This window comes from Zonotrichia leucophrys, chromosome 3 (genome assembly GCF_028769735.1).
Source record: "Zonotrichia leucophrys gambelii isolate GWCS_2022_RI chromosome 3, RI_Zleu_2.0, whole genome shotgun sequence".
In the NCBI taxonomy this organism is placed as follows: domain Eukaryota; kingdom Metazoa; phylum Chordata; class Aves; order Passeriformes; family Passerellidae; genus Zonotrichia; species Zonotrichia leucophrys.
Window position 1 is genome coordinate 14,150,815 of NC_088172.1, and position 24,938 is coordinate 14,175,752.

Sequence of the window (24,938 nt, forward strand, 5' to 3'; positions counted from 1 at the left end):
TAGAGACTTCTTCCCAAAGAACAAATAGAACGCCAGGTCAGGCAACAGTCATTTATTTATTGACTTAAACAAGCAAAAGGTATCCTCAGACATAATGGCTACCACTTGAGCAATACAAATCAATGCTACCGAAGAACAGGGAACATCTTTTCTTTCACCCCTCCCATCCCAGAAGTAACAATAGAACACCAGGACCCCTAGAGAAAAGAGAAGGAGAAAAATCATAAAAGGTACTTAGAATGAGCTGCAGAGTTGAAACATGGACACTAAAAAAATCATTAGCTAATCCACCACATCACCACAATTACCTCAAAACCAGCTTTCATTGTTCCACTTCCACCAGGTACCAAATATATAGCACTGTTTAACAGCGATTTCAATGTATTAACAACTGTCCTCAGCTGAAGAACAGTAATTACTATTTATATTAAATTCGAGGCTACAGATAGAAAGAAAGGTTTCCATAGACTACAGTGCACATTAATGAAAAGAGTGGGGAGAAACAAAGCTACTTTTAAATTACTGTACGTCTCTATCAATCAAGCAATTTGTTCTGTACTGATAGCTCACTGAAGACACAATATCCTGTCAGAGTATGGCAACTCTACTCACCCTGTGACAGTGTATCTGATGAATGTATCTATGAAGAATTTATCTGTAAATCCCCTAAACTGTAGGCCCCTGAAAATCCCAGTTTGCTGCTCCTGTGTGCGTGGTTTTCAAACAGACATCGGCAAAAAAAAGCAAACACTGCATGCAAAACAACTGTTACTAAATAATTTAGTCTGCCTTGTAACAGTCAAAGATGTGAGTATGGCATTCCTCAGATTAAGAGAAAACATTAGGAGTCTTTAGTTTTGCGGGCAAGGAGACCTTTTATTTTAATCCATTAAAAGAACCCAAAATAGTCAGCAGGTGGCCACATCTATCCATGTTTCATTAAAATCACATAAAACCTAAGTACAAAAGCACCACTGATTATTGCTCTAGAAAAACTGCATGAAAAATTCCAATACACACAGTAAAAACATCACCATATGCACAAGACATAATTTCTTAAAGCAAGTGTATGGAATGCTGATCCAATTTTACACATACCTTGCAATATTAAGTTGATATTTATATTACTTGGCAACAATGGGAATTTCTAAAAGCACTGTTATGAGAAGGGAAATGTTCATATACAGTTTAATATGTCAACTATCATAGTCCTAAAAAAATTAGCATTTACAAAATACTTGATAAAAATATCTTTTAAAAGTTGTCCAAGAGGTACATAAAATCAACCCAAAATTTTCATGGTATTTCATTCATTCTTGTCACCTACAGATTCAGTTTTCTGAGCCTGTGGAGAAAAAAAGAAAGAAACTAAATTACTATAGTGAAATGCTATTAGGTACCTAAACACCCAAGCTATCCTTACTCCTTGGATTTCTTACTTGCAACAGCTCCAAACCTGTGTCCACAGGATATCTACACAAGCGGAACAGTTACAGTCACACACTTGTCTCAACTCATGGGTCCCAGCTTTTCAAAAGCAATACAAGCCTTACCTGACAGCTTCCACGGTTCACACTGAAAAGCACCACACTACCACCTGTTCCTATCCACTGCACACATGCTGAATGCTCTACCGCACCCTGAACTTTCACTGTTTCAATCTGCCCTTTTACTGACAGTGTGCTGGGTGGGGCACCTCTGGATGTTGAAACACTAACAGTTGAGCGAGATGAGAATCTGCAATAACATTATGGGCAATAAAAAGAAACATTATGAACATGCTAACAATGTCTGAAAGGCTGAATAATTAAAAAACACTGATTCAATCAGCAGGAGGTATGTGTGGAAAGTACCTCTTCAGCTTTATTTTCACCATTTTCAGATGGTGTAGTACCTTCCTTTGCAGCTTCTTGCTTTTCATCCTTCTTCCCTTTAGCACCTTTGCTGGCCTTTGTTCCAGGTTCCTTCTGACAGAAGATTAAAAACATGGCCATAGACCTTGTGTGAGTAGCCAGAACCCGGCATCTTTATCAAAACAACTTTCACATGAACTAAACAGCAAGTCTTGGCAAGCTTCATGTGCTGGACTGAAACAGAAAATCATCTAAAGGCTACCTGAAGGCTGTAAATCCACATAAGTTACATAGAGACTCAACATTTCTAGAAAATGGTGGTCTCTGCTTCTTTAGTTTTTCTGCTAGTGTTTTCAGGGATACAAAACCCTGCCAGATTACTTTGGTTGAGCTGTCCTATGAGGTATATACAGCATATCTGTGTGAACAAATGCAATCACAGTATATTGAAAGCTTATTCAGGCAAACACAGACACCACACTGTTTGTGTAACTACGGCACTACTTTCAATTAATATAAAATATTAAATAAGATTTTAAAAATTAAGCTTTTTTGTTGGCTGTCCTTTTGTTACTCTGATAACATCTGTGATGGTCATTCCATGTCAACGAAAGAACCAGCCAACACACTAGGGAGGCAAACTGATAAAAGTCCATCTGCAGCAACAGAAAGCAAAGAATTTATCAAAAGGAATTATTCTGACAGCCACAATTTCATTTTGAGATTTGTTCTTAATTTCTATGTTGAAGTCTACTATTTTTTTATAAATCCTTTCTCTATGTACTTATTTATGTTTGTGATCTAAAGGTTAGCAGAGACATAGGTTAAGCAGTTAAAGTCCAATGGGATAAAATTTAAATGGTATTGCATTTATTATTTTACATTAGTATTTAAAGTAGTTCTGATAAACACTGGATATCTTCCATGCAATCATTTGCTCCAAATTCTCCAAGCAAATGGCAATAATAGCTGTGAACAGGGATATTAAGGTCTGCCTTCCTTCATTTACTACCCTTCCCCACTGATGCCCATACAGGAGTGGGACAGAGAGGAGACCAGTAATCCAGTAATCCCAGTTCCAGGGCAGCCTGAATTACTCCTTCCACCCCTCAGCTTCAATGTTACATAGCAGCTTAATTTGGAAGCTTACAGTTGATACAAACACAGTTAAAACTCTTCACCTACAAAAGAACAAACTAAGGAGTTGACTTAGCAAATTCATAGCATGCAAGCTTTTAACAATAAAAATTATCTGAAATCTGCACCATCTTTCATTGTTTACTAGCAAGTTCAGAGTATACACTTGCTGTTTTCTGTTGAGGAGACCAAGATTAATATACTCCTTAAAATGTGATCCAGTTAGGGTTTGGAAAAAAAGATAACTGTATTAAAAAGTTACTTACAGTAATATCATAAAGGATTTGAGTCACCCAAAATAAGCTTCAAATGTATCTCACACAACTTAGACTGGGTCCATGACACCAAGCTCATCCCACACATATGTGAAGCTACAGAAGCTGTCACATTCCCTTCTTTATTAATTCTCTTTTTAAGAGGGGAGAGCAGGATAGACTCAGCAAGACTTACTGGTAATTTTATATGATAAATCAAACAGTGTTTAAAGTCAGAGTTTTACTTTACATGTGGACTTTGTATCCTGGCACTTGCCCAACTGAGATGACAATAAAAGGACTTGAAAAATGGAAGTGTGAGGAGTGCTAGACGCAGCGTCCAGCATGGGAGCTTTTTTCCCCCAATAAAGCAATTGCCCTTATTCAACATTCCCCTTAGGCACAAATAAATCTACAGTTTCTGAAGTACATGATTTATATGCAAAAATCCTGAAAAGGTATTTTAAACACTAATAAGATTTTAATTTGACTGTAACTGGCCCAGAAAACCCAAACCATTCAATTTAAATATATTTAATTTCACCTTTAATTATAATTGTGCATTCTCAGCAGCAGCCAGGCTTCAAGAACAGATAAGAGTTTCTCAGTACAAAATGAAGTACTGCACCTCTAGACAAGGAAACAGAATGATACAGAATAATCTCAAATGCTTTTGTAGAAATTGCTAGGTCTCAGGAAGAGTTTACTCAACCAAGCCTGTACTTTTCAGGAAAGGTGTAGTAAAGGTAAAAATTCTTCTAAAACTAGCAATTCGCTACAAACTAACATGGTCTGCATATCAAACAGGCAAGACATTTTCTTTGGGCCAGTAATGAGGCCAGGAAGGGGTGGAACAGAAAGAAAAGAATGATCTAATTTGCGTTTTTCATCCAGGGAGGGGGGGCAGGGAGCTGCAGAGAGGGCAGGGAAGCCCATGCCTCAAAAAAAAATGCTGTGAATTGAACTGTTTGCAACATAAAGAAGGAGTATACTTGCTTACTATTGGCTAAAACGATGGTAACTCAAAAGAAGGAGTATTTACCTTTGTTGTTTTCCTTGGTTTGGGTTCAGGTTTTGGTGGAGCAGGTTTCTATAAAACATTTTTAGTTGCACAACATGTTACACACATCACCAGAAGCCAGCCTCCTCCACACCCTGCTCCCCCCCACCCTACACCTTCCCTTACTTCCTGCTCAATAGTATGCATCTAAAACAGTCTGAGAAACCTTACTGCACAAATGCACCTCATCTCTGAACATGCCTGTTTGCATTAACTCACTCATCTAGAACTGAAAGCAACTTGGGGGTCACTCTATGAGTAAAACGCTGAGATTAGTAGGAACTATTAAAAAATCCCCCATCAGCTATATTCTAACAGAGAAGAGGAAATAAAACCAAGGACTAGCAATGGCATCAAATGAAGTCCTTGAAACACAGCTCCTTCTCCTTTCCAAAGAAGTAGCTGCATTTCCACAACTAACATCAGCCTGCAAAATGAAATAAAGTCAATACTGCACCTAACAGTTTTGCACTGAAGTGGGGAAATATATCTTTTGTCAGAACAATCTGAAAACCTGAAACCAAGAAAACAAAGATAACTTCATTGCTAGAGTTCTTAAATATCCCTCGCAAGAATAAAAATTGAATCAAGCAAAATGTAAAGAACTTGTTTGGTCTGAGAAACCATATGTGCTTAGAAAAGAATACACCGGGAGGTACTACACATACTTACAGCAGACAGTCTTGCTGATCGTCTTGTGGGCTACAGGGAAAAAAAAAAAAAAAAAAGAACATTTTTACAGGCTTACAGGAAAAACTATCCAAAGCAACATAGTATCAGTCATTCCATAGGACAGCATAAAATATGCATCTATTAAGTTGTGTCTATTGCCAAACACAGTTCACATCTCATCACCTTGGACACTTAAAAGTTTAAAGGGACGGAGTGATGTGAAAGTTAGAAATAAAAGTTGTGCAGGAAATATACCATCTAAACTGATGCCTCCTTGGGACTACCTAAAAACAGAAGTCAGACAAAATTAAGGGATTAAAAAGCTGTTATATTTATTAATGGCCTTCAGGTACATTTCAGAGAGATAAAGCCCCCCCAGGGGCTATACCTAAATTTAATGGATGAAAGGTCAGGGGTTTTCATACTTTTATAGGTCTGGTCCATTTGCATATTGGGGGTCAATCTTCCAATTACAGCTTCAGGTAATGAAGTAATTTACTCCAAGTTTGCTCCTTCTCAACTCACTTTTGTTTACATCTCTCCAGGCCTGAGACAGCGAGGTGTCCTTGACTTCCAGGCCTAGAGAGGAATTGTTTTGTCTGACCAAAATGGGAAGGTAGTAGCTAACATGCTATATGGAGTTTAGGGTTATACACTAAAGAATTGCAGGATTACAAATGCATATAAAAGCTAAAATTCTAAGGCATCAAAAGCTCCCCACAGTTTAATACCTCACACACACACACTCCTTTTACAGCTACTTCTGAGTCCCTTCCTGGTCTGTGAAAGGTTCACAAATCCAGTAAGCTTGACTACCTGTGCAAAGGACTGAACCTTTTTCATACACACTTAGCACGATGTTTTTAGAATCTAGCAGATGTTACTTGTAATAGTGGGCACAAATCCCATCTGATTAACAGCTGAATAAAGTTAACATCCTTCTCTAGAGGACATCAGAGTGCTAAAATTTCAAAACATGAAACTAAGTCCTTTCACTTCCTCAGTTCTCCACACACTTGCTCAGAGAGTCCAGGTGCACAAAGACAGCTGCAGGATGAGAGAGAGAAATTATTTCTTCTATTTAAACACAAATCTCAAAAGGAAAGACTTGAGCCTGAGATTCTGCTTCTCTCCAGCTTTCTTTATCACTTCAATATACTTTCCTTGTTAGATTTTATTTCATCCTGCTTTTTGTCATAAATTTATTACTGAAGTCTTAAAAATACTTGTTAGCTCATTCACAATATTTTTTTATTACTTAAATCAGATTCACCCACTTACACAGCAGGGTTAATAAACTGAGCTGAAGTCTGGTCTACTCACAAAACCAGAATTACACCTGTGGCCAAAATAAAGGGACAACTAAACTGCAACAAATATCCAACATAACTCAGCTTAAAAAGAGAATGAAAAATACTTCTAATTACATATTAAGCTCTTAAGTTGAGCTGAAAAAACATGGCTCGGCACATCCTGCAACAGGAAAAAGCCCTTGTTAATATCTGAAGAATGCTGTAATTTGTGTTCATTGGAGCCATTCAAGAATTCTTAGTGGAAAGCAGTAGAGAATTGTTCAAATCTGCATCCAGCAAAATAGAAGTCAAAAAAATACTAGATATTTTCAGCTATGAAATATTTATGCAACATTAACAGCAAAAAGGTAAACCTCTCTTTTCTTGGCAATTTGACATATCAACCACTAAAGAAGCAGCCCACCATTATTTTACAACAGGATAAACAAAACATTTCAGTTGGTCAGGTAATCAAAGAACCCTTAACTCAAGGGATCATCTTTTACAAATCTGCTTTCTTAAGCAATTATTTCTATCCCTTTAACATTTAGGAACTGAAATGTTTTGCTAGCATCTACCTTTTAAAGCCTAATATGTTGAATTAGATAAGTTATAATTCTCTCCCCTACTTCCTGACTTTCTTATGACTTGTTTGCCACAAAAAAGTCAGCATAAACCATAAGGTCTTCAAAAATGCTTGACAGCTAAATAATTTTAATTCTCATTTGGAGTTTGTATGTATTTTTGTGTTATCTGATTATAAGGAGGGAACTAGAGCCAAGTCAGCAAAGGTCACATTTTCATGTGCTTTGGGAACCTCAGTCCCCTCCAAACAGCTGTACTAACCCAGAATTTAGCAGCTCCCCCAGGAGTCTGTTTGACACTGGCCCACCAGCAAACATCTATGGAAAGGGTCTGTGAAAAGGAGCCGACAGAACAACTCTGTGCGCGCTCCCACTGCACCCACTTCTGGCAATCTGAAGCTGCCAGCTCTCCAACCTGGATATCATAATCACATCATGGGTTTAAATAGTCCCCAAGGGTTGTTTTCTAGACAAATCTCTTTAATAATATAGGACTCATTTACACTTTCAGTTTCCATAACATCCCATGTCAATGAGTTCCATAAGGGGATTATGCACCATGTGGAAAACAAAAAGCAAAATCTTCATCCTCTGCTGTCTCTCCTTATAACTTCTTGCCTCTTACCTCCACTAGATTCCTCTTATTTACTGCTTTCATGAAGAGTAATTCCCTAACTGCCTTTCTTTGTGTTACTAATTATTTTACCACAACTCCATTATGTAAAAGATGAAGAATCCTAGAAAAACCGTGTTGTTTGGTTTTTTAGTTTGGGTTACCTTTTTTTTAAAGCTGCTGTATATCCTGTATTTGTCCCTGTATTTTTATGTAATTTTACTGTACTTGGTATCCTTCTAATTCTATCATGGCCTCTATCAGGAGAGCTGCATTTAGTACTCCCTGATCTGAGAGCACAAAAATTAATCTTGTGGGACACTGATGTTTACTCTCTCCTCTGGCATTTTCTCCTGTGTTCTAGTTGCTTTCTGTTTAGAACTACTGACATTTTCTAGTAACTATTCACTGTGATTTTACAATCTCTCCCCCAATTAACAGCTTTGTGACCACCACTGGATCTTCCCCTCCCCATGTATTAATTTGCATTTCTCCATACTCAATTTCTTCTATTTTATTGCTCAGTTATTTGTCAATGACATAATAGACTTCTCAGCCTCTCTCACTTCTGACTACTCTGACAATTATTGTAGACTTCAGCAAACTTTGTAAATTTTTTAGTACCTTTTCTCCTAGAGATCATTAACAAATATATTCAGCAGCAAAAGCCCAAAAAAAATCCAGTACTCCACTGATAATCTCCTCCTTTATGAAAATTAACTTTCACTCTTCCATTCTCTTCTCATAAGGTTACATGTTAGAAATTCTTAGAAAAATCCTCAATGCTAGCTAGTTTCTTTAAGATCCTGCTTGGGGAACCTTATGAAAAAGTGCTCTTTACATGGAAGTAAACTACAGCACATGCCATTTGTTTACTTGCTATTTTCCTGACTAAATATGCTCCAAGATTTACAAAGAGAGCAATTAAATATTCCCCCATTCTTCTCAAGGTCCTGGTTTAAGTTTGTCTGCCACAAAAGAAGGCAACCTAAGAAAACAAATTCTCATAATTCTTTACCTGTTTTTAAAATTCACATTAAGGGCTATGACAAACAAACTAGCAAACTTTATTGTAGATACCAAGATATCACCAGCTGTCTTCTCTAACAGAATGTACTGTGTTCTTTAAACAAATCCAGTCAAAGAAAACACACAAATGTGTCAGCTGCTCCATTTTAGAGTCTAGTATCTTAGTTCAAGACACTCTCCCATCAGTCACTTAAGCTAAGAATAGTTTTGAAGTAGACTGGTTGAGGTGTGTGCATTAACCTTCTGCCAACCCACTAGAGACAGAGCAACAGTTCCAGGCAGTAACCCACTACACAAAATCCACCAGAGTTTGTCTATGAAAGCCCTAAAACTTTCTCAAATTTATTTGGTGTACTAATAAGTTGTATAAATCCTCAGTACACCAAGACAAAATCAAGCCAGATAGGGTACAAATGTGGTTTACTGTCTTTATTCCCACTGAAAACAGCTCACCAGAAGTGCCAGAGAAATGCATAACCTTCTGATATACATGACTGCAAAACTCCAATTAAATAATTACATGCCAAAACAAATTAAATATATATACTTGCCTCTTGTTTAGTTACTTTTGCTGCATCCTTGCCTTCAGCACCCTCTGGAGACTGAAACAAAATATTAAATCAGTGTTTTTATTACAGACTTTAAAGCACAGACAACAGCAAAACAAAGATTATGGTGAAGACTGACTGCTCTTCCACTTGCAGCAACTTAAAGCAGCCTGACACATCTGCATTTGTATGTGCAAGCAGCATTGTACTCAAACCAGCTGAGGCGTGAGCACCACGTACACACACATCACACCACTCACCACCCCTCAGAGTCCCCATAGACCATTCACTAAAGCATCCACAGGCTCCAGTGGAAGCTCCATCTCATCAGCTGTTGGTAGCACAACAGTAGGAACTGGAAATCTGAGGTTTGCTCTATGATGGCATTTGACACCCCCAAGAAATTTAACACATTTTTTTCTCAAACATGAATTTAACCTGTTATGAGATGCAGTGAGATGAACAAAAAATACATAGTATTACTGAAGTGAATGATTTCTTTACCTTCTTTACTCCTTTTTCCTCCCACCCTCACTCAGCTGGAAGTTTTAAAAGTATCCTTAATCATATCTCACCTCCTCCATCAGGAGAGCATAAATCAGTAAAATACTGAGATATTGACAGGAAGGCTTGGGACAAACATGCATCTTCTCAAGAACAAAGTGTCAACTTGAACATTGTAAAACTAATCTTGCATAGGTACTAGGGAAAGGTTGGTTAAATTAAAGAAGGCGGGGCAGGTGAAATCAAGCTTCTCTTTTGTTTACAACTCAAGATGTGTAACTTCACATTTTGCAAACATTTGTGTTTCTAGGCAGGAGCAAGCAATTGCTGGATAAAAAGCGAGCAGCAGCAGTTAGAGGAGAACTACAAGAATGGCATATTTCAAAAAGACATTTTACAGGCAGCAGAGAAGGCAATTTGGTTGTTGTTTTGTTTTACAATCAGTAAGGAAGCAGGCTGGTTATCTTTTCCCTTTTCTTTCCATTTCAATCTTAATTCAAACTTCCTTACAGATTTTGACACAAGATGTCTGGGAGTTAGAGAGCTGTGATTTGGAGCACAGAAAATGACCGGCTCGGTTGCAGCAGCTGACCAGTGCCTTCCCCTGGCATGGGGCTCTAACATACTTAGAGAAAGACATCCCCCCACCAGGAATAAGACGCGCCTTTGTTACTGTGCACTCTCCCGACAGAAAGGAAGCATGCCACAAGAGCAGCTGCTGCAAAAAAAAGCCGAGGACTGATCATGTAAGTAGCTTGAAAACAGCAGGAAGTTAAGCAGCATCGCGCAGCGCAGAGCAACTCAGAATAGCAACAGGCAGGCATCCAAAATGGAGCCTGACTGCTCCCTATGCAACTGCAGCCTCACCAGTCACCTGCACCATCGTTTCAGGCTTGCATTTCTAAAAGTCTTTCGGTTTGGTTACCAAGGAGTTACTACAGCTTGATGTGACACTGGGAGCATCAGAAGTGAGAAAGAAAACAAAAACAAGCTATTCCATTATTCCTGTCAGAAACAAAGTCCTGCATTCTACAACTTTGCTCTCTGACTCACAATACACGATATGCTCTGGGTAGAGCTTTTCTGTTGTCCATGATGCCATGAAGCATCATAACATGTTTCTCCCATTTGAATTTTCCTAATTCTAACAAACTTGTGCTGCACCCTTTCCCCAAGAGGGAACTCAAATAGCATCCTTCCTGTCCTGGGCAGAACCTACTTATATGGAAGTTCTCTGAGATTTTATAATCTTTTCCCAGCAGTGGTCAAGAGACTTCAGATTTTCAGGGGTAAGGACAGAAAGATGGCATAATCCATTTCCTTTGGAAGCCAAGCCAAAAAACTCTTTGTAAGCTAAACAAAGTTGACTGACACTCCACAATCAGGCCGGTTTACCCTGCTTCACTTTTAGGAATCATAGAGCTTTGAGAGAGGGCAAAATTATCCCAAGATGGCACTGCCACATGCCAATAGCCTTGCAGGAATTGCTCAAGGGCTAACTCTCCACCTGCAACACTGCACAGTAAACACATAGTAATTTACCCCATTCTCTTTAACACTTACAAAAGAGGATTCTCCCATATTTCTGTCAGACAAGGCAGTCTGATTTTAGATGCCAATACTACTGCTAGAAAACAGATCAAAAAAACTGCTCATGAGGCTAACCACAGGGGGGAAAAAAATCATATTAAAATACTCTTAATGCAACCACAACCTCTGTATACTAACTACTGTGATATATTGCATAACATACTTCAATTAAGTTAGATAATTAATGAGCCCAGCATTGGTCTCTCGCAGCCATCCCAAGTTAGAAAATCCAACAGCAATTCTGGAGGCCACATAACTTTTCTCCATGGAGAATACTAGTAATTTCAGAGCTGTGAACAAGCAGCAAGGGGTTCTGACATGCTCTCATTTCCATTTCCTGCTCCCTCCTCTCTGCAATCTCTGCAAGTCCAGGCCTTTGGTGGCTGGGCTCATCCTCCCAGCCCTGGCTCCCCACTACGTTGGCAGAGCTGTGTGGGAGGCCATGCCATGGGTAAGGTAATTGATCCAGCTGAAAATAGCCCGCTGCTTTAACAAATGCATAAATATTATAATATATAGACAAATCATAAATATATAGTCTTCTCTGCTCCAGCAGAATCATTTTACTGCACAGCTGCACAAACAATTGAGCCAGTACAACAGACAAGAATGCAGTGGCACGGGGCAGCTGCAGGCAGCCTGGGACTCCATCTATTCTGTGTATTGCAGCTGACAGACACACCAACAAAACATACATGTCAGATATAGCTACAATGTACTTGCTAAAAGAGGAACAGAAACTTATTTTCCCCCTCTATCACTTCTGATGAGTCCCAGCTGATGTGGTTCTTCATACCAGTTTTTGCAATACTTTCTCCTCTCCCCAGGGAAAAGAGAGATTTATACACAAATGGATTTGAGCCAAGCATAGTTCCCAAAGAACTTGGCATGCAGAGTCTGCCTGCACTCCTATCTGGAGTCATAGGACATTTATGTAGATACCACCAAAACCTTTTTTCCTTAACTCTTCCACGGGAACCCTTCCCCCATTTTTTGTCCTAGGGACAAACTACTGAAGAACCTCTGGTTTCAAAGCAACAAAATGTACTAAGTAACCCCTCCCCTTGGCACATTTTTCCTCATGACCTAATGCAATGGCTCACCATATTTCACATGACACCCCAGCCACATTAAAATGCACCCTGGATACTGTGTTGTACATCCTAAACCAGTCAGGAGCAGGAATACCCACACTGCAAGTTTTGTGCTGCAAAATCCAAGACCAATACAAGCCCTGAACCACTTGACAAGGGCAGCACTCCAGCCTCAGTAATTCTCCAGCTGTACTCCATCATATGTCTGTATTATATTTATAAAGCAGTCCCTATAGGCCTGCTGTCTGGGATACTGTATGGATGCCTATAAGAGACAAAACATAAAAAGAGCAAATAAGGACACAGACAACGGGGGTTTTTGTTTTTCCTCATGGAGGTACACACAAGGAAAGAAGATGACTGGCCATCTCTAAATATCTAAGTATGCTTTTGACATTTGAACTACAAGCAAGTTTTAGGTTCAGATGACCACACATTGTGTCACATCTCCATTAGCACTAAATATTGGCAATAAGATTGTAACTTGAGCAGCAGCTAAGCTTTGCAAGATCTGTCACAGCTGCATAACTCTCAAACCTTAAGACTGTCTATTAGCAATTGGCTTTTATTTTTCCACTTGCTTTTACCCCAGCTATTTTTAAGAGCAATCTAGAAAATTATTTTGAGTGGATTGGAAAAAAACAAAGGAATATTAATAGATGGTAGAGAATGCTAAAAAACCCCTGAAGGAATATTAACATTGAGTTTATTTGTATACACAGCTCTTTCACCAGCTGTGAAGTATACATAATAAGAACCAGTGTTTCCACACACCAAAGCAATACTGGAGTATCTGCAATGCCAACATCATTACAGAACTGTTAGGTTGAAAAGAGAAAACTAGACAACTGTTTTAAGTAAACATTTAATAGAAAATACAGGTCAATTTCCTGTTTTTACTGTTCTTGAGGCAAGGCTACTTGGTACAGATGCACCACAAAACATACAGCTTCATTTTTTTACACCAAAACCCTGAAATACAAGCAGTATATAATGAGAGTAAAGTTATCCAAAGCAGTGAAGCCGATGATGTCTTTTGAGCGATCCAAAGTATGCATTTGAAATTGCAATGTCCAGCTTCTGGATGAATATTTTGTTTGCACTATTATGAATGGATTTATTATAAAGAAGTACATTAAAAAGCCTGAAAAATGAGATTACAAGTAGGTGAGAAGTAACAGTCAGTAGAAGGTCGGTATAAAATTAAATAGATGGTTCATTCTCTGAAGGATTTTATTACAAGCCGAAACTCAACACCTTGGCTCTGATGGGAGAGAAATTAGTCCTTTCATACCCCCATGAAAACAAAACAAACAAAAAAGCAGATGCAAATTTCATTCTAACTATCATATTAAGAAATTAGAAAGGCAGAAAGCCTTAACTGTGCTAGCACATGAGCATTCTGAATAGCACTTTTTCCCTTCTTTGCAAGCTGTTTGGTTCAGCCACATCTTGATACACTGCCTGCAAGGGGATTTGCCCATAGATTTCCTGGCTCACTCTTGCAGCTGCAATTTCCATGATGTAATGCTTTTGGTCGTTCCTCCTACAATTTTTTTTCACCAACCAAAATAAGGTGAAAGCTTGAAAAAGGGAAAAAAAAAAAAAAAAGCACATTGCAAGAGGAGCAGATGTATCAAGTCTGAAGTCTTTTTCAGGATTTATTGCATTCTTTCCCTAAAATTTTTCTACCCCTCATTTGTTTTTAACTATGCATTAGACTAAATTCAATGCCATGAATGGTTTCCCCATACATGCTATATCTTCTTATTATTTCTCCTCAGAGCAGCTCTGAATTTTTAGTTAGTTCATAAATGTAATTAAAATGCTATTTATTTATTGGTTTAGATTAATGAAGACTACATGCTGACTAATTTAACATCAACCAACTCCTGCAATACCCTCCTAACTATTGTTTCCTCATTTAGCTCCTCCAGCATCTTATCATTAACCTTTGTTTACAACTAGTTCTTTGATCTGTTTTCAGTGGATAGAACAGTGCTCACTGCCAAGCCAATGTAAATTAGCTTTGCAAGTAAAATTAATTCCCCCTAATAAATGCTTTAAGAAATCAGGTAGTCTTCACACGACACAGCTTCATTTCTTTTTCCTACCAAAAGTCTGATCCTGGATGAGGAAAAAACTATGCATGCTGCTACTCAAAAAAAAAATAAATTCTGCCAGAACCACAAGGGAAATACAGCATAAAACTGTTTAGTGACAGGTTGGATTTTTTTAAATACTTATGCAAAATTTTATCTATCTTGCTCTCTTCCAAGAAATGAGGTTGGGTTTTCTTGTATAGCCATGTAAATAAGTCTTTCATAAAAATCCTCAAAACTAACAAAACCAACTACACAAAACCCCATGCTGTTTAAGTATTTATTCATTAAGTATATAATATTTTAATATTTTTGTTAATAATTATTACAATATTATAAAATGTCATTTTTAGAATTTAAATCCCTCCATCTTACATCTACTAAGAGGAGAATACCTAATTTTCTAATTCTTTGGGGGAGGATGTCAAGATCATAAAGCTCCAAAAAGATGAATGGTACTTAAAGGTTTAAATTTGAAGACAAGCATTAATATCCCTTGTATTAATATGCTAATTACATGTTAATTGGCAAAAATCAGGGGAAACACTTCCTGATCAAGGTTTCCACTCCTGCTTAAAGATTCAACCCAAGCAGAGTGACTCGTTGACATGCAATGAATTTTCAAAGAATATACAAGAAAATAAGAATACAAAAAGCCTGGCCATAAATAAAATCTGTAAGTGCAGAAAATGCCTTTTATTAAATTCCTTAATTCTTAATTCTTAAGACAGGTGATTTCTGTGAGCTTTATGCGCTTCCAGACAAGACAGCAAATCAAATTAGAACTGGGGTATTTCCAGATAACCAAAAGCAGACAGAATAAATGCTTTTCCAGAAGAGGAAATTCCTTCATTGTAGATTGAGGTACTGCTATTCCCACTGCAAAGAGGGTCAAAGACTGACAAATATAATTGAAAATGCATTGTATTTTTGCAAAATTCATTTTGAAAACACATTGCATATTTGATAGGACATTTTTAAAAATCTCACAACTGGTTTATTTTTCCTTCAAAGTTTCTCTTCCCTTCAGTCAGTTTTTGAACATGACATCTACCTATGGCAGAGTGAAAAAGTAAGAGCAGTTTTTAGAGGCTCAGACTTAAAAAAAATACATGGCATTGTAATTTAAAATTAGCCACACAGTTCAGTTTTCAGACAGTGAAGTAATCAGCTGCATTTTGAAAAATACAGATCAGCCATGGGAGCAGAGAGCACCGAGCATTTGAAATTGTTCAGCTACCCCTGAACACCAGATGTGAAAATTCAGCTAGGTAGTGAGTAGATTCTTGTCTCTATATTTGCTTAACCATTTTACTGCCACCATAAAATAAAAAGGCAGATTCAAAAAAAAAAAAAAAAAGATGGATGAAATCCAGTCCCTAATATTACTTCTCTAACTTTCAAAGCTGATGACAGTTCTGCAAGTGAGATGAAGCTGCTGAACTCATCCAAGTCTACATATAGAGGCAATTTCTTAAACCTTCAAGATTATGTTCCAAAATCTGTATTTAAATAGAACTGATCAGATTTGCAAAGTAAAACTAGCACACAGTACTTCTGAAAAAAAATTATCTAAAAATAGAAATTACATTTAGATAATTACTTTCAATAACAACTGTTTCCCTAAAACAGCCACCTCTGACAAACAAAAATACTGTGAAGGACTGAAAAGAGGTGTTTAATTCCTCTTCTACCAGAGGACATTACAGTGACAAAAACCACAATAATCTAGAAAAAGGACCTTTTTTGTTGTTGCTTCAGCTAACTGGTACTACAGAACATCAAACCTCCGAGACGATGATAGCAGGTACCAAAACCACAACTGGTACAAAGCCTTAGGTACACCCATCTCTCACATCCCAGTAATAATTACAGCTGTGGTTAAAAGCAATATTGCTTTACTACAACAGCCAGAATGAAGAATTTCACAGGCAACCTAAATGCAGCTTCAAGAGAAGAATAAATGAAAAAGTCTCCAAGTGGGCACAGGTGGGATAAGGAAGAAATGATGGAGAAGAGATAAAGGATGGTTTCCTTCTACAAACAGACCACTGACACATCTCAACTCTGCTTGAGAGGAGCAAAACACTGCAGAGGTAAAAATGTCCTTAGATCTTCATTTGCAATAATGGAAGCTACTATTAATTCAGGTAGCATTAGGTCAATGGAGAAAGCTATGTGAGATGGGCAAACATACCAACAGCCCCAACAAAGCTGGCAGTGATGGGAGCATACACAATTCTTTTCTGCAGACAGATTCCAATGCTCTTAGGGAACACAGCATTTTTCATTTGCAGCTTGTTACCAAGAACACCCACTCTTTACTATTGGAAGACAGGAGCTGTATCTCCAAAAACTGGTAACTTCCAAAGACACCAATGGGGTAAAAACTCACAAAATAAAAACCAAGCCTGATGCCTCCTCCCTCTGGTGCTGCAAGTGTACAATTTGAGCACTGAGTTGCTCTGATTATTCTAATGAATTAAAGAATACTTCTCTAGAAACTTGGAGTTAGGGACAATCAAATCAAAGATGAATGCCTGGCTGCTGCTAAGAATTCTGCCCTTCCCCACCTAATCATTCCTGCCAACTCCAGCTTAACTCTTTGTGTCATGGTATGGGAAACTAGATCAGCAGTCAGGTCTGCCCAAAAACTACCTCAAAGAAATATGATATCCCACACGTTAAATCAGAATAAGGACAGGAATGGGCATCTGGATTTTCTGCTTCTGGCCTGTATATATCAGCTTGAAGTATCTGTTGAACTGCTGTTGAAGCTGTGAAGTCCCACACTGCCAATTTTGCTGACAATAAAATTGGTATAAGACCATACCTCTTCCCTGCAAGCAGCCAGCTGCTCATTGCCAGCCTACTGCTTTCTAATATTCATTGTGCCACTGTGCACCATCTCTAACTTGGATCAGTTCAATCACCCAGAATTAAAAAAAAAATCCAAATAATGCTCCAACCTTAAGGCAGACAAGCCTTAAGAGTCATGGCCTGAAAGGTCATTCCAGCATATTGAATCCATTCTGGCTACGGATCCTGGGATAAATCACAGTGCTAGCTTAGTGCAGGTAAAGAACGGGAAGTAGATGGTGGCCATGATGATCATACCAAGCACATACTTCCAAGAAAAATCTCTCAATTTGGTTTACTTACATCTAAGCAAAAGACAATGTCACAATCCTGTCAAGCAAAATTCAACTTCATACAGCTTCTCCAAAGGAATGATACATGTTGGAACACACCATTCCCATACACACTACTGTTTGGGTATAAAACAGCAGAGAAAGTGAAGTTTTCCAAGCAGCACAGAAGAAAAGCGACCCTAAACTAAATAATGAATAGGTATAGTCTACTTACATATATAACTACATTCCATTTACACACAGGGCTTTTTTATTTTTTACACTTAACAATACTGATACTCCAGCACACAAAAGAACACTGCCCATATCTGAGTGTTGAACTATCATGTACAGAAAGATTACATGCATCTAGTCAATTTTGAAGTTGATGACTTACAAAGAGTTGATGACTTACAAAGATTGTACTACTATGCTTTATGTGCCCAAGAAGCATAGGAAATATTTTTTTATTGACAATTCAGTGAAAACCTTGGAATTTTAAGGTTGCCCATTAAGTCAAATGGTATTTTAGCATAGTCTAAGAAGAAAATTTATATACATTGCCATCAATTGCTAATAAATGAGTCAGATTTTTACAGACTGGTATAAAATTATCAGAAATGTTTCAGATCATTAAATCCTTGGTCAATGACCTTCTAATCTCCATAACTGAATAACAACAACAATAATAAAAATAATAGCTAAGATTACATAATTAGCTCTAAGTTAAAAAGTCTCTAATATAAAACATCAAAAAATATTTGCTGCATGTATTTAATAGTCCTGTAAACTTCATTTACTGCAAGGTGCCATAGCAGCACTGCTCAAGCTTGTTTTTTCTTCAGTGCCACTGACCACTGCTACATTGCTTTGTATCCAAGCATTTCACGAGCAGATAAAAGTTTTTGATCTTTTCTGCTTAGTTTTTCTACGAAAGATGTAGATCCTTTGAGTCAGTCTGGTCAACTGACTTTGCCTTCTTGAAGCAGGGCAACTAGGCAGTTTTCAATTGCTTTTAAACACCTCAAGTTTTAAAATTCTGCAATAGTTACAAATCCAGTAAAATTTCTAAAATTGTTAGTGGCAAAACATCCATCTCCCTTCTACTACAAGGCTCCTGCAATCTTTAAGATGCTCTGGCACATCTGTTTTGCTTGTCTTGCTTGAATTTAAAGTGCATCTCTGCATAGCAATCATTTTACCTGTCCCTGCAAGGCATGCTGAAGGTGGAAGTCCACCTGAGGACTCTGCTGACACATTAGACAGAAATTTGTCAAAGTCAGGGGCATGTCAGTGACAGATGCAAAGAAGGGCATCTTCTGCTGCTGCTTAGCCTGTTTTCCAGTAGTTACTGAATGGTCCAGGAGTGACCCACCAGAAAATGTGTGAAGAGAAACTACCTTTTTCAGAGCTCCGACTTTTGCTTTTAATTCTCATGGACTGGGAGAAAGAAGGAAGTCAGCACGAAGGCAGACTGAATCCAAGTTAAAATCTGGAGAAAGAAGTGGACAGAATAGGAGTGGGGAGAGGGCAGCAGCCAAGACATCTGGATCTCGTACTGACTCCCTTTTCCTCTTTATTCTATAATCACCTACAGACTGTGAAATGAAATCCAGAACCTCACCCATTTCTATGTCTCACAGAGACTCCCTTGTGTTCTAGGATAAACTAAAGAGCAGCTTGGCTACAGAGAAGGAGCTTCCAGCCCCAGTGTTGAAACAATTTATTGGGAAGATGCAGGTTCCCACAACATCACTGGAGCTTCTTTCCTGTCAAACAGCTTCAAAATGAAGAGACCCTTTGAAAAAAATCCACTATGTTACATATAGTGTATCACATTGATGCAGACTGAATCCCAGCTGAAGTACCAGGACATGGAAAGGGATGTGAAACGGAGCTGCTCAGAACTTGAGTACACTTCATACTGCTGCACCATGAACACAAACTCAGCTGCTAACATGCCTTGCACAAACCTAGACTTCATTCCACACACCAAAGAGCAACAGGAAGATCATTCAGAGATAAAGCAAAAAAGAGCTGTCACCAGCAGGACCTCAGCTTCATTACTTAATTGTCTGATCACATACAAGCTGCTTCAACAAAATTTTAGAGAACTGGTTACTATTGCAAGTTCCCCAGTTTCTATGTACACAGCACAAAGCAAGACGACAAATTTGGCAAAGTAACAACAAATGTGCCACTCAAAAGCACAGGAGGTGCTTATTAGTGGGAATAAAATGCCAGGACAGACATCTTAACCTGAGAATTCAAGATAAAGGGACCATTCCAACAACTAAGCAATTTATTTCTGTGCCTCATTTCCCCTATTGGTGGATAAATATGGTTGATACTCTCTTTGAATATTCATGACATTTCAGAAATAAAATCTTAAAACACATAGAAGAATTTCACAAAGAGAACTCAGTTTAGGTTCAGACAAAAAGCATAAGAAGAATTTAGCAGCTCCAGGTTAGGACCTGTAAGAACATGCATTTAACCCCAAAGGTGAGAAAATACATTGATTAGATACCTGGCTGGCAAAATAATCAGTAAGGGTCTCACAAAAAAATCACGTGATTGTGTAACTAAATGCACTACGATAAGACAACAATGTGGTCCCTTCTGACTTCTGCTAAAGAAGCTGCATTACAAGCAAAATAACCAGCAGGCTTGTTTTTCAGCAGTAAATATAACCAAGTACCTCTGACTTCAAAAAAACTGAATTTGCATAGTGGAACAGGAACCTGTCCCAGATGGTCTCTACTGCATCTTCACAGCATCAACTGTACTGCAGAAACTGCATTCCTGACTACAAGGAGCCAACAAATAACCAACTGAAATGGCCAATTAGACCAAAATATTTTTTGTTTTATTTGAAAAAATAACAATATTCAAAGATGGCAAATGATAAAAAAAGAGATGACTTAGGTTGCACTTAGTCCTCATATCTGATCCAAGTGTTTTCAAAACAACAAGTGAGATGCAAGTGGTATTGCACAGATTCAGATATTCAGATTAAAGAACAAGTTGGGTCATTTTGGAGTGCAATCCCCACTAAATGACAGGCTCCCCATCCAATAGTGGACAAGTCATCACCTGACCTATTAATGTCCCTTAGACATGATGCACATTCAGGACAAGTGTCATTCATCTTGCTGTCTGCTTATGCACTTGTATGTGACCATACCACGATTCTCCTTGTCATCAGGAACAGAATGGCTCTTCATCCTTTTATGGATAACACTGAGATATTTTTATTTGGGCTGTTTCAAGGTCAAGGAGTTTGTCAATATGACCCAAGAGCTAATTCCACAAAGACAAGTGAAGAGCAAAACACCCCAAGCCATTTCAAGACGTTCTTTCTAGCAATACCACAACAAGCATTCTGGTTTATCCCACACTGGCATGCCATTCTTCTTAAGAGAGGCCACGTTCACACCACAACATGTTATTACAACAGATGAAGGGTACAGAAATCTGACAGGAGCAGTCCAGAGTTCAACCCCTTTTTGCTTTAGCACAGTATTTAACACCATCTCAACACAGAGCATGTTCTTCCTTTTCCCTGTGACCCTCAAGCAATGAGTAATGATACCCTGATATCCTATGCCACAGCCCTCTAGAGAAGGGGAGACAGCTTACACTTTTTTGTTCATAATATTCATAATGAACATAGGGCCAGGGACTTAGCAAGTGACTTGAGTTTACACAGAGATGAGAAACATTAGAGATGAAAAGAAAAGCAAACAAAAAAGAACCAGCCAGCTTAGATAACTAAATACACAAAAATAGATACAGGTGGATTTAAGCCCTTTCTGCAATATTATTTATTTACCTAGCCTTGTAACAGTGAAAATTTCTCATTTTGACTTTTGATGTTTATTTCCTTACAAAATCTTCCCCGTTAGAAGTCTTAGAAATTTTAAGAGAAGAACTGACTATCAGTTGTATGTGATGGTTTTGTCTCCATGTCAAAATTGGCTGGTGTAATTATTCAGTTACTGCTGCATCACCAGCTTCTCACTCTGGATGTTATTCTGGAATAAAACTGACTATTGTAAAATACTACAATTACACCTTTCTTAAAAAGCAAAGCAACTAATCACACACTTTCCCTGGAACCAGTGCTTCCCAAAACCTACACTTTGTATATAATCTTTAAATGTAAACCTTTACCAATACAATGCTAACCAAAAGAAAATTTACTATGCTGTCAAAACTCGTCTCCCTTGCTCTCATCCCATATACAATCTTCTTATTACTTATTTTAAATAATCTTCTAGAAACGAGAAATTTTCTTATGGACTTACTACTGAAAGGTAGTTTCCCTTAATAAACATTTCACAGCAGACCACAAATACCTACAGGAGTATCTTTAACTCTACCCACACTTAGGACAGCGTGAAACATCAGTAGTGTAAGAATGCAGAAGAGCAAAGTAAACAAGGTAGGAAGTTCACAGTGTTTCAAAAGTTGGGGGGGGGGATCCTATGGACACAAGATAATTTTCTAGTTTCTCCTGGCGACAAGCAAGAGCACTAAAAGCACAGAAGCAAGTGAGAGTGCAATGACAGAAGAGCAAGTGGAAAAAAGGCCCATCATACACTGACTTCAAGCCCAGTTATTCCAACCAATCCCACAGTTGTATATCCATTTTCAGAAGCAGAATGAGGCCCTCAACTACGAATTAAATAATTCAGTAGCATACTTGACAATTTGATATTTTGATACCTCCCATAAGGAATAAGCAAAGAACAATTAAACACCAAGTTACCTGGAAGGCATCATGTACCTCTAACTTTAATAAAACAGATTTCAGCCCTTGCCCAGAAATGGTGTATTAGGAGGTCACAGGTGACATTTGGGAAAAACACAAATTGCCTTGCCTCGGTTGACCTAGTTAAAATTAAAGGACTGCAGCTATAATTTTTTTGTCATTGCATGTATTAGTGTCAAGTCTCCCGTTACACTCTGTTAGCGCCCAGGAAGGCAGGCGGCAAGTTCTCGACGAGGATCTCGGCAGCAGGGCCTCCCTCCCTGTGCCGCCCACCCTCGGGGCCCTGCAGGGGCGGAGGGGGCCGGCCGCCACCCTCTGGGCTCAGCCGCCTTCTGCCGGCGCCGAGCGCTCCCGGCGGCCGCGCAGCCCCGGCTCCGCTCCCGGCGGGCACGGCAGGCACGGAGAAACCCCCACAGCACCGAGCCCGGCCGCTCGAGAGCCGCCCAAGTTTCTCTGTCTGGGGCATGGCGGTCTCACGGCCGGCTCCCTCCCGAGGAGCAGGCTGCCCGCCCCGAGGTGCCCGGAGAGCAGGACTCGGCCGGCGGCGGCGGGGCCCCCTCAGCCCCTCACGGCTCCCCCGGCGCGGCGGGGGCCGCGGGCGCTCCCTCGGCAGGCGCCGCCTCCCGCCCCCGGGGGCCCTGCCTGGATGGGCGCTGGAGTTGGTACATACGGGTCTGCCGCGGGAGGCGAGGAGAAGGGTGTAGTTTGTTTTAAACATGGCTTGCCTCTCCCCTCCTCCCTTTTACTCGGAGCCATCGCTCCGGCGCGGCGGGAAGCGGCGGGATCCGGCAGCCCCGGGTGGGGGCTGCCTCCTCCCCGCCGCGGCGCCGGAGTTTGCGAGCAGGAAACTCCTCCCGCGGGGGCCAGGGGCGAAGCCGCAGCTGCTGCAGCGCTTCTCCCCGGCGGCGGAGGGGGAGGAGGAGGAGGAAGGTGGGGGCTGGAGTTGTGATAGCGACTTCACCCCCCGGGGAGCGGGGCGACACCGCCCCGCGCGGCACCGGGAAAGTAAACAGGCGGCGGGGAGCGGCGGGGCGGGGTGCGAGGGGGCTTGCAACAGGCAGCAAAATGCCCGGGCTCGGCAGCCATCCGCGAAGCCCAGCACGGAGCGGCGGCGGGAGAGCGGCAGCAGAGCGGCGGGCGGCCCCGGCCCCTGAGGCGCGTTCCACCCGCCGGCCGCCGCTCGGGCCCCCCGACCCCACCCGGGGAGGCAGGACCCGCCGCACACCCGGGGTGCCTCACCTTTCTCTTCGGCATAATGTCCCTGCTCCGGGCCGCCAAAGTAAAGCGACCGAAAGAAGCTCCGGCAGAAGCGCGGGATCCGCCCGGCGGTGGCGGCGGCAGCGGCGGCGACACCGGCGTGGCTGGTGCCCGCAGCTGTGCCCGCGCCCGGTGCCCGCCGCGCCGCCCCGCCGCCCCCGGCGCCCCGGCAGCCCCCGCCGCCAGCGCCCGCCTCGCCGACGGGGCGGGCGGAGCGGCGCGGCCGCGGCTCCCGATTGGCTCCCCCGGCGGCGCCGCGCCCCCCGCCCCGGCGGCAGCGGCTAATCGCGGGCCCGGGATGCTCCATCAGCCGTCGGGAAGGCGAACCGGGCGGAGGTCTGGCCGCGTCGGGCAAGTTGTGTACGGTGAGCGGCGAACGGGGAGCAGCATCCGCTCGTAAACCTCAGCAGTGGTCCTTGCACAGGTGCATTATTTCAGCCTGCCCAAATTTAGCTTCGTTTTCTCCTCTCGCTAGGTTCCGGTTTCCCGTCCTCGACTGAAATCAGCCGCAGTCTTTCTCCATCGCTACTGTTCTGCCTTTTTCAACCCGGGGGTTTGTTTTGCCGTGTACATCCATTCGGGCTCCAGATGTAAGCATGCTGTTGTATCGGGTTTCTTCATTACATTGCCCAGCTAAATTACTAGTAAGACAAACCAGTGCCACTGAGAAAAACACTCCATTACAAGGTGGGGTAATCAATTCTTATTCTGAAGTTCAAATGCCACCTACCTTTTTTTTTTCTTTTAGTTTTAATGAGAAAAAGAAAAGTGATGGACTTGTTCACATCTTGAAACTAAGAGATCCCTCTCAAGTACCTGCAAAAGAAGCAGAACAAAACCTGAAGATTTTCCAAGGGGTTGGCCACCTGCCTTTTAACCAAGAGCTGTGGTTAGGATGTGCATGGAGCATCATACAGCAGTCATAGACCTCATTTTCCCTCTTTACCCGGGGGCATTTGAACTCATACCTCTTGTTCTCCCACAACATTATTTTGACAACAAACTACGATATCTCTGGAGCAGGAGAGGTTAGATCCTAGTGTTGATATGGCTTCAAGAGTTTGTTGAGCTTAAACAATTTGTACTAATTAAATAATTTGTACTAATAATTCACTGAGGCTGTAACTCAGCTGGGTTTGCTCCCAGTTACATGTTTAAACCACCAAATTAGGGAGTCACACCCACTTGTTTACATGCTATTCGTGTATATTTAAATAGTTTGTACAAAGTGGTATAGTTCCACACAGAAAGGCTGGAAATATGGCCTTCAACAGGTGATGCCTATGTTAATCAGAAATTCAGGCCCACCTTAACATAGTATATTGCCTGGGTACTGAGTAACACAGAAAAGAAACAGGTCAGAATTACTCTGTAACTTTACTTTCCCCTGTTTCTTTTCCCCCTGTTCTCCATTTTCCCCAGGTATCTTAAGTCGTTAATG

General features: G+C 40.5%; 1 protein-coding gene across 6 annotated transcripts; it reads right to left on the minus strand.

Moving 5' to 3' along the window:
• Positions 1 to 37: 37 nt before the first annotated feature.
• HMGN3 (high mobility group nucleosomal binding domain 3) lies at positions 38 to 23,674 on the minus strand. Of its 6 annotated transcripts, none has more exons than XM_064707439.1 (6): positions 23,480 to 23,674; positions 9,046 to 9,096; positions 4,977 to 5,006; positions 4,287 to 4,334; positions 1,854 to 1,967; positions 38 to 1,345 (listed from the first exon to the last, which is right to left on the minus strand). In XM_064707439.1, the coding sequence occupies exons 1-6, from the start codon at positions 23,492 to 23,494 to the stop codon at positions 1,307 to 1,309; spliced, it is 297 nt and encodes a 98-aa protein (XP_064563509.1). In that variant the 5' UTR covers positions 23,495 to 23,674; the 3' UTR covers positions 38 to 1,306. The 6 variants fall into 6 exon arrangements, with proteins under 6 accessions (XP_064563509.1, XP_064563508.1, XP_064563506.1 ...); XM_064707438.1 differs by having other exon boundaries at positions 1,895 to 1,967; positions 23,480 to 23,640; XM_064707436.1 differs by lacking the exon at positions 23,480 to 23,674 and adding an exon at positions 22,911 to 23,134 and having other exon boundaries at positions 1,895 to 1,967.
• Positions 23,675 to 24,938: the final 1,264 nt, after the last annotated feature.

Coding starts and splice junctions, on each gene's coding strand:
- HMGN3 (XM_064707433.1), bottom strand. CDS start 22,958: ATGTTTAAAACAAACTACACCCTTCTCCTCGCCTCCCGCGGCAGACCC. Junction 9,097..22,910: donor TCGCCTCCCGCGGCAGACCC/GTATGTACCAAC, acceptor ATTTTGTTTCAG/TCTCCAGAGGGTGCTGAAGG. Junction 1,346..1,853: donor GTGAAAATAAAGCTGAAGAG/GTACTTTCCACA, acceptor TTTTCTCCACAG/GCTCAGAAAACTGAATCTGT.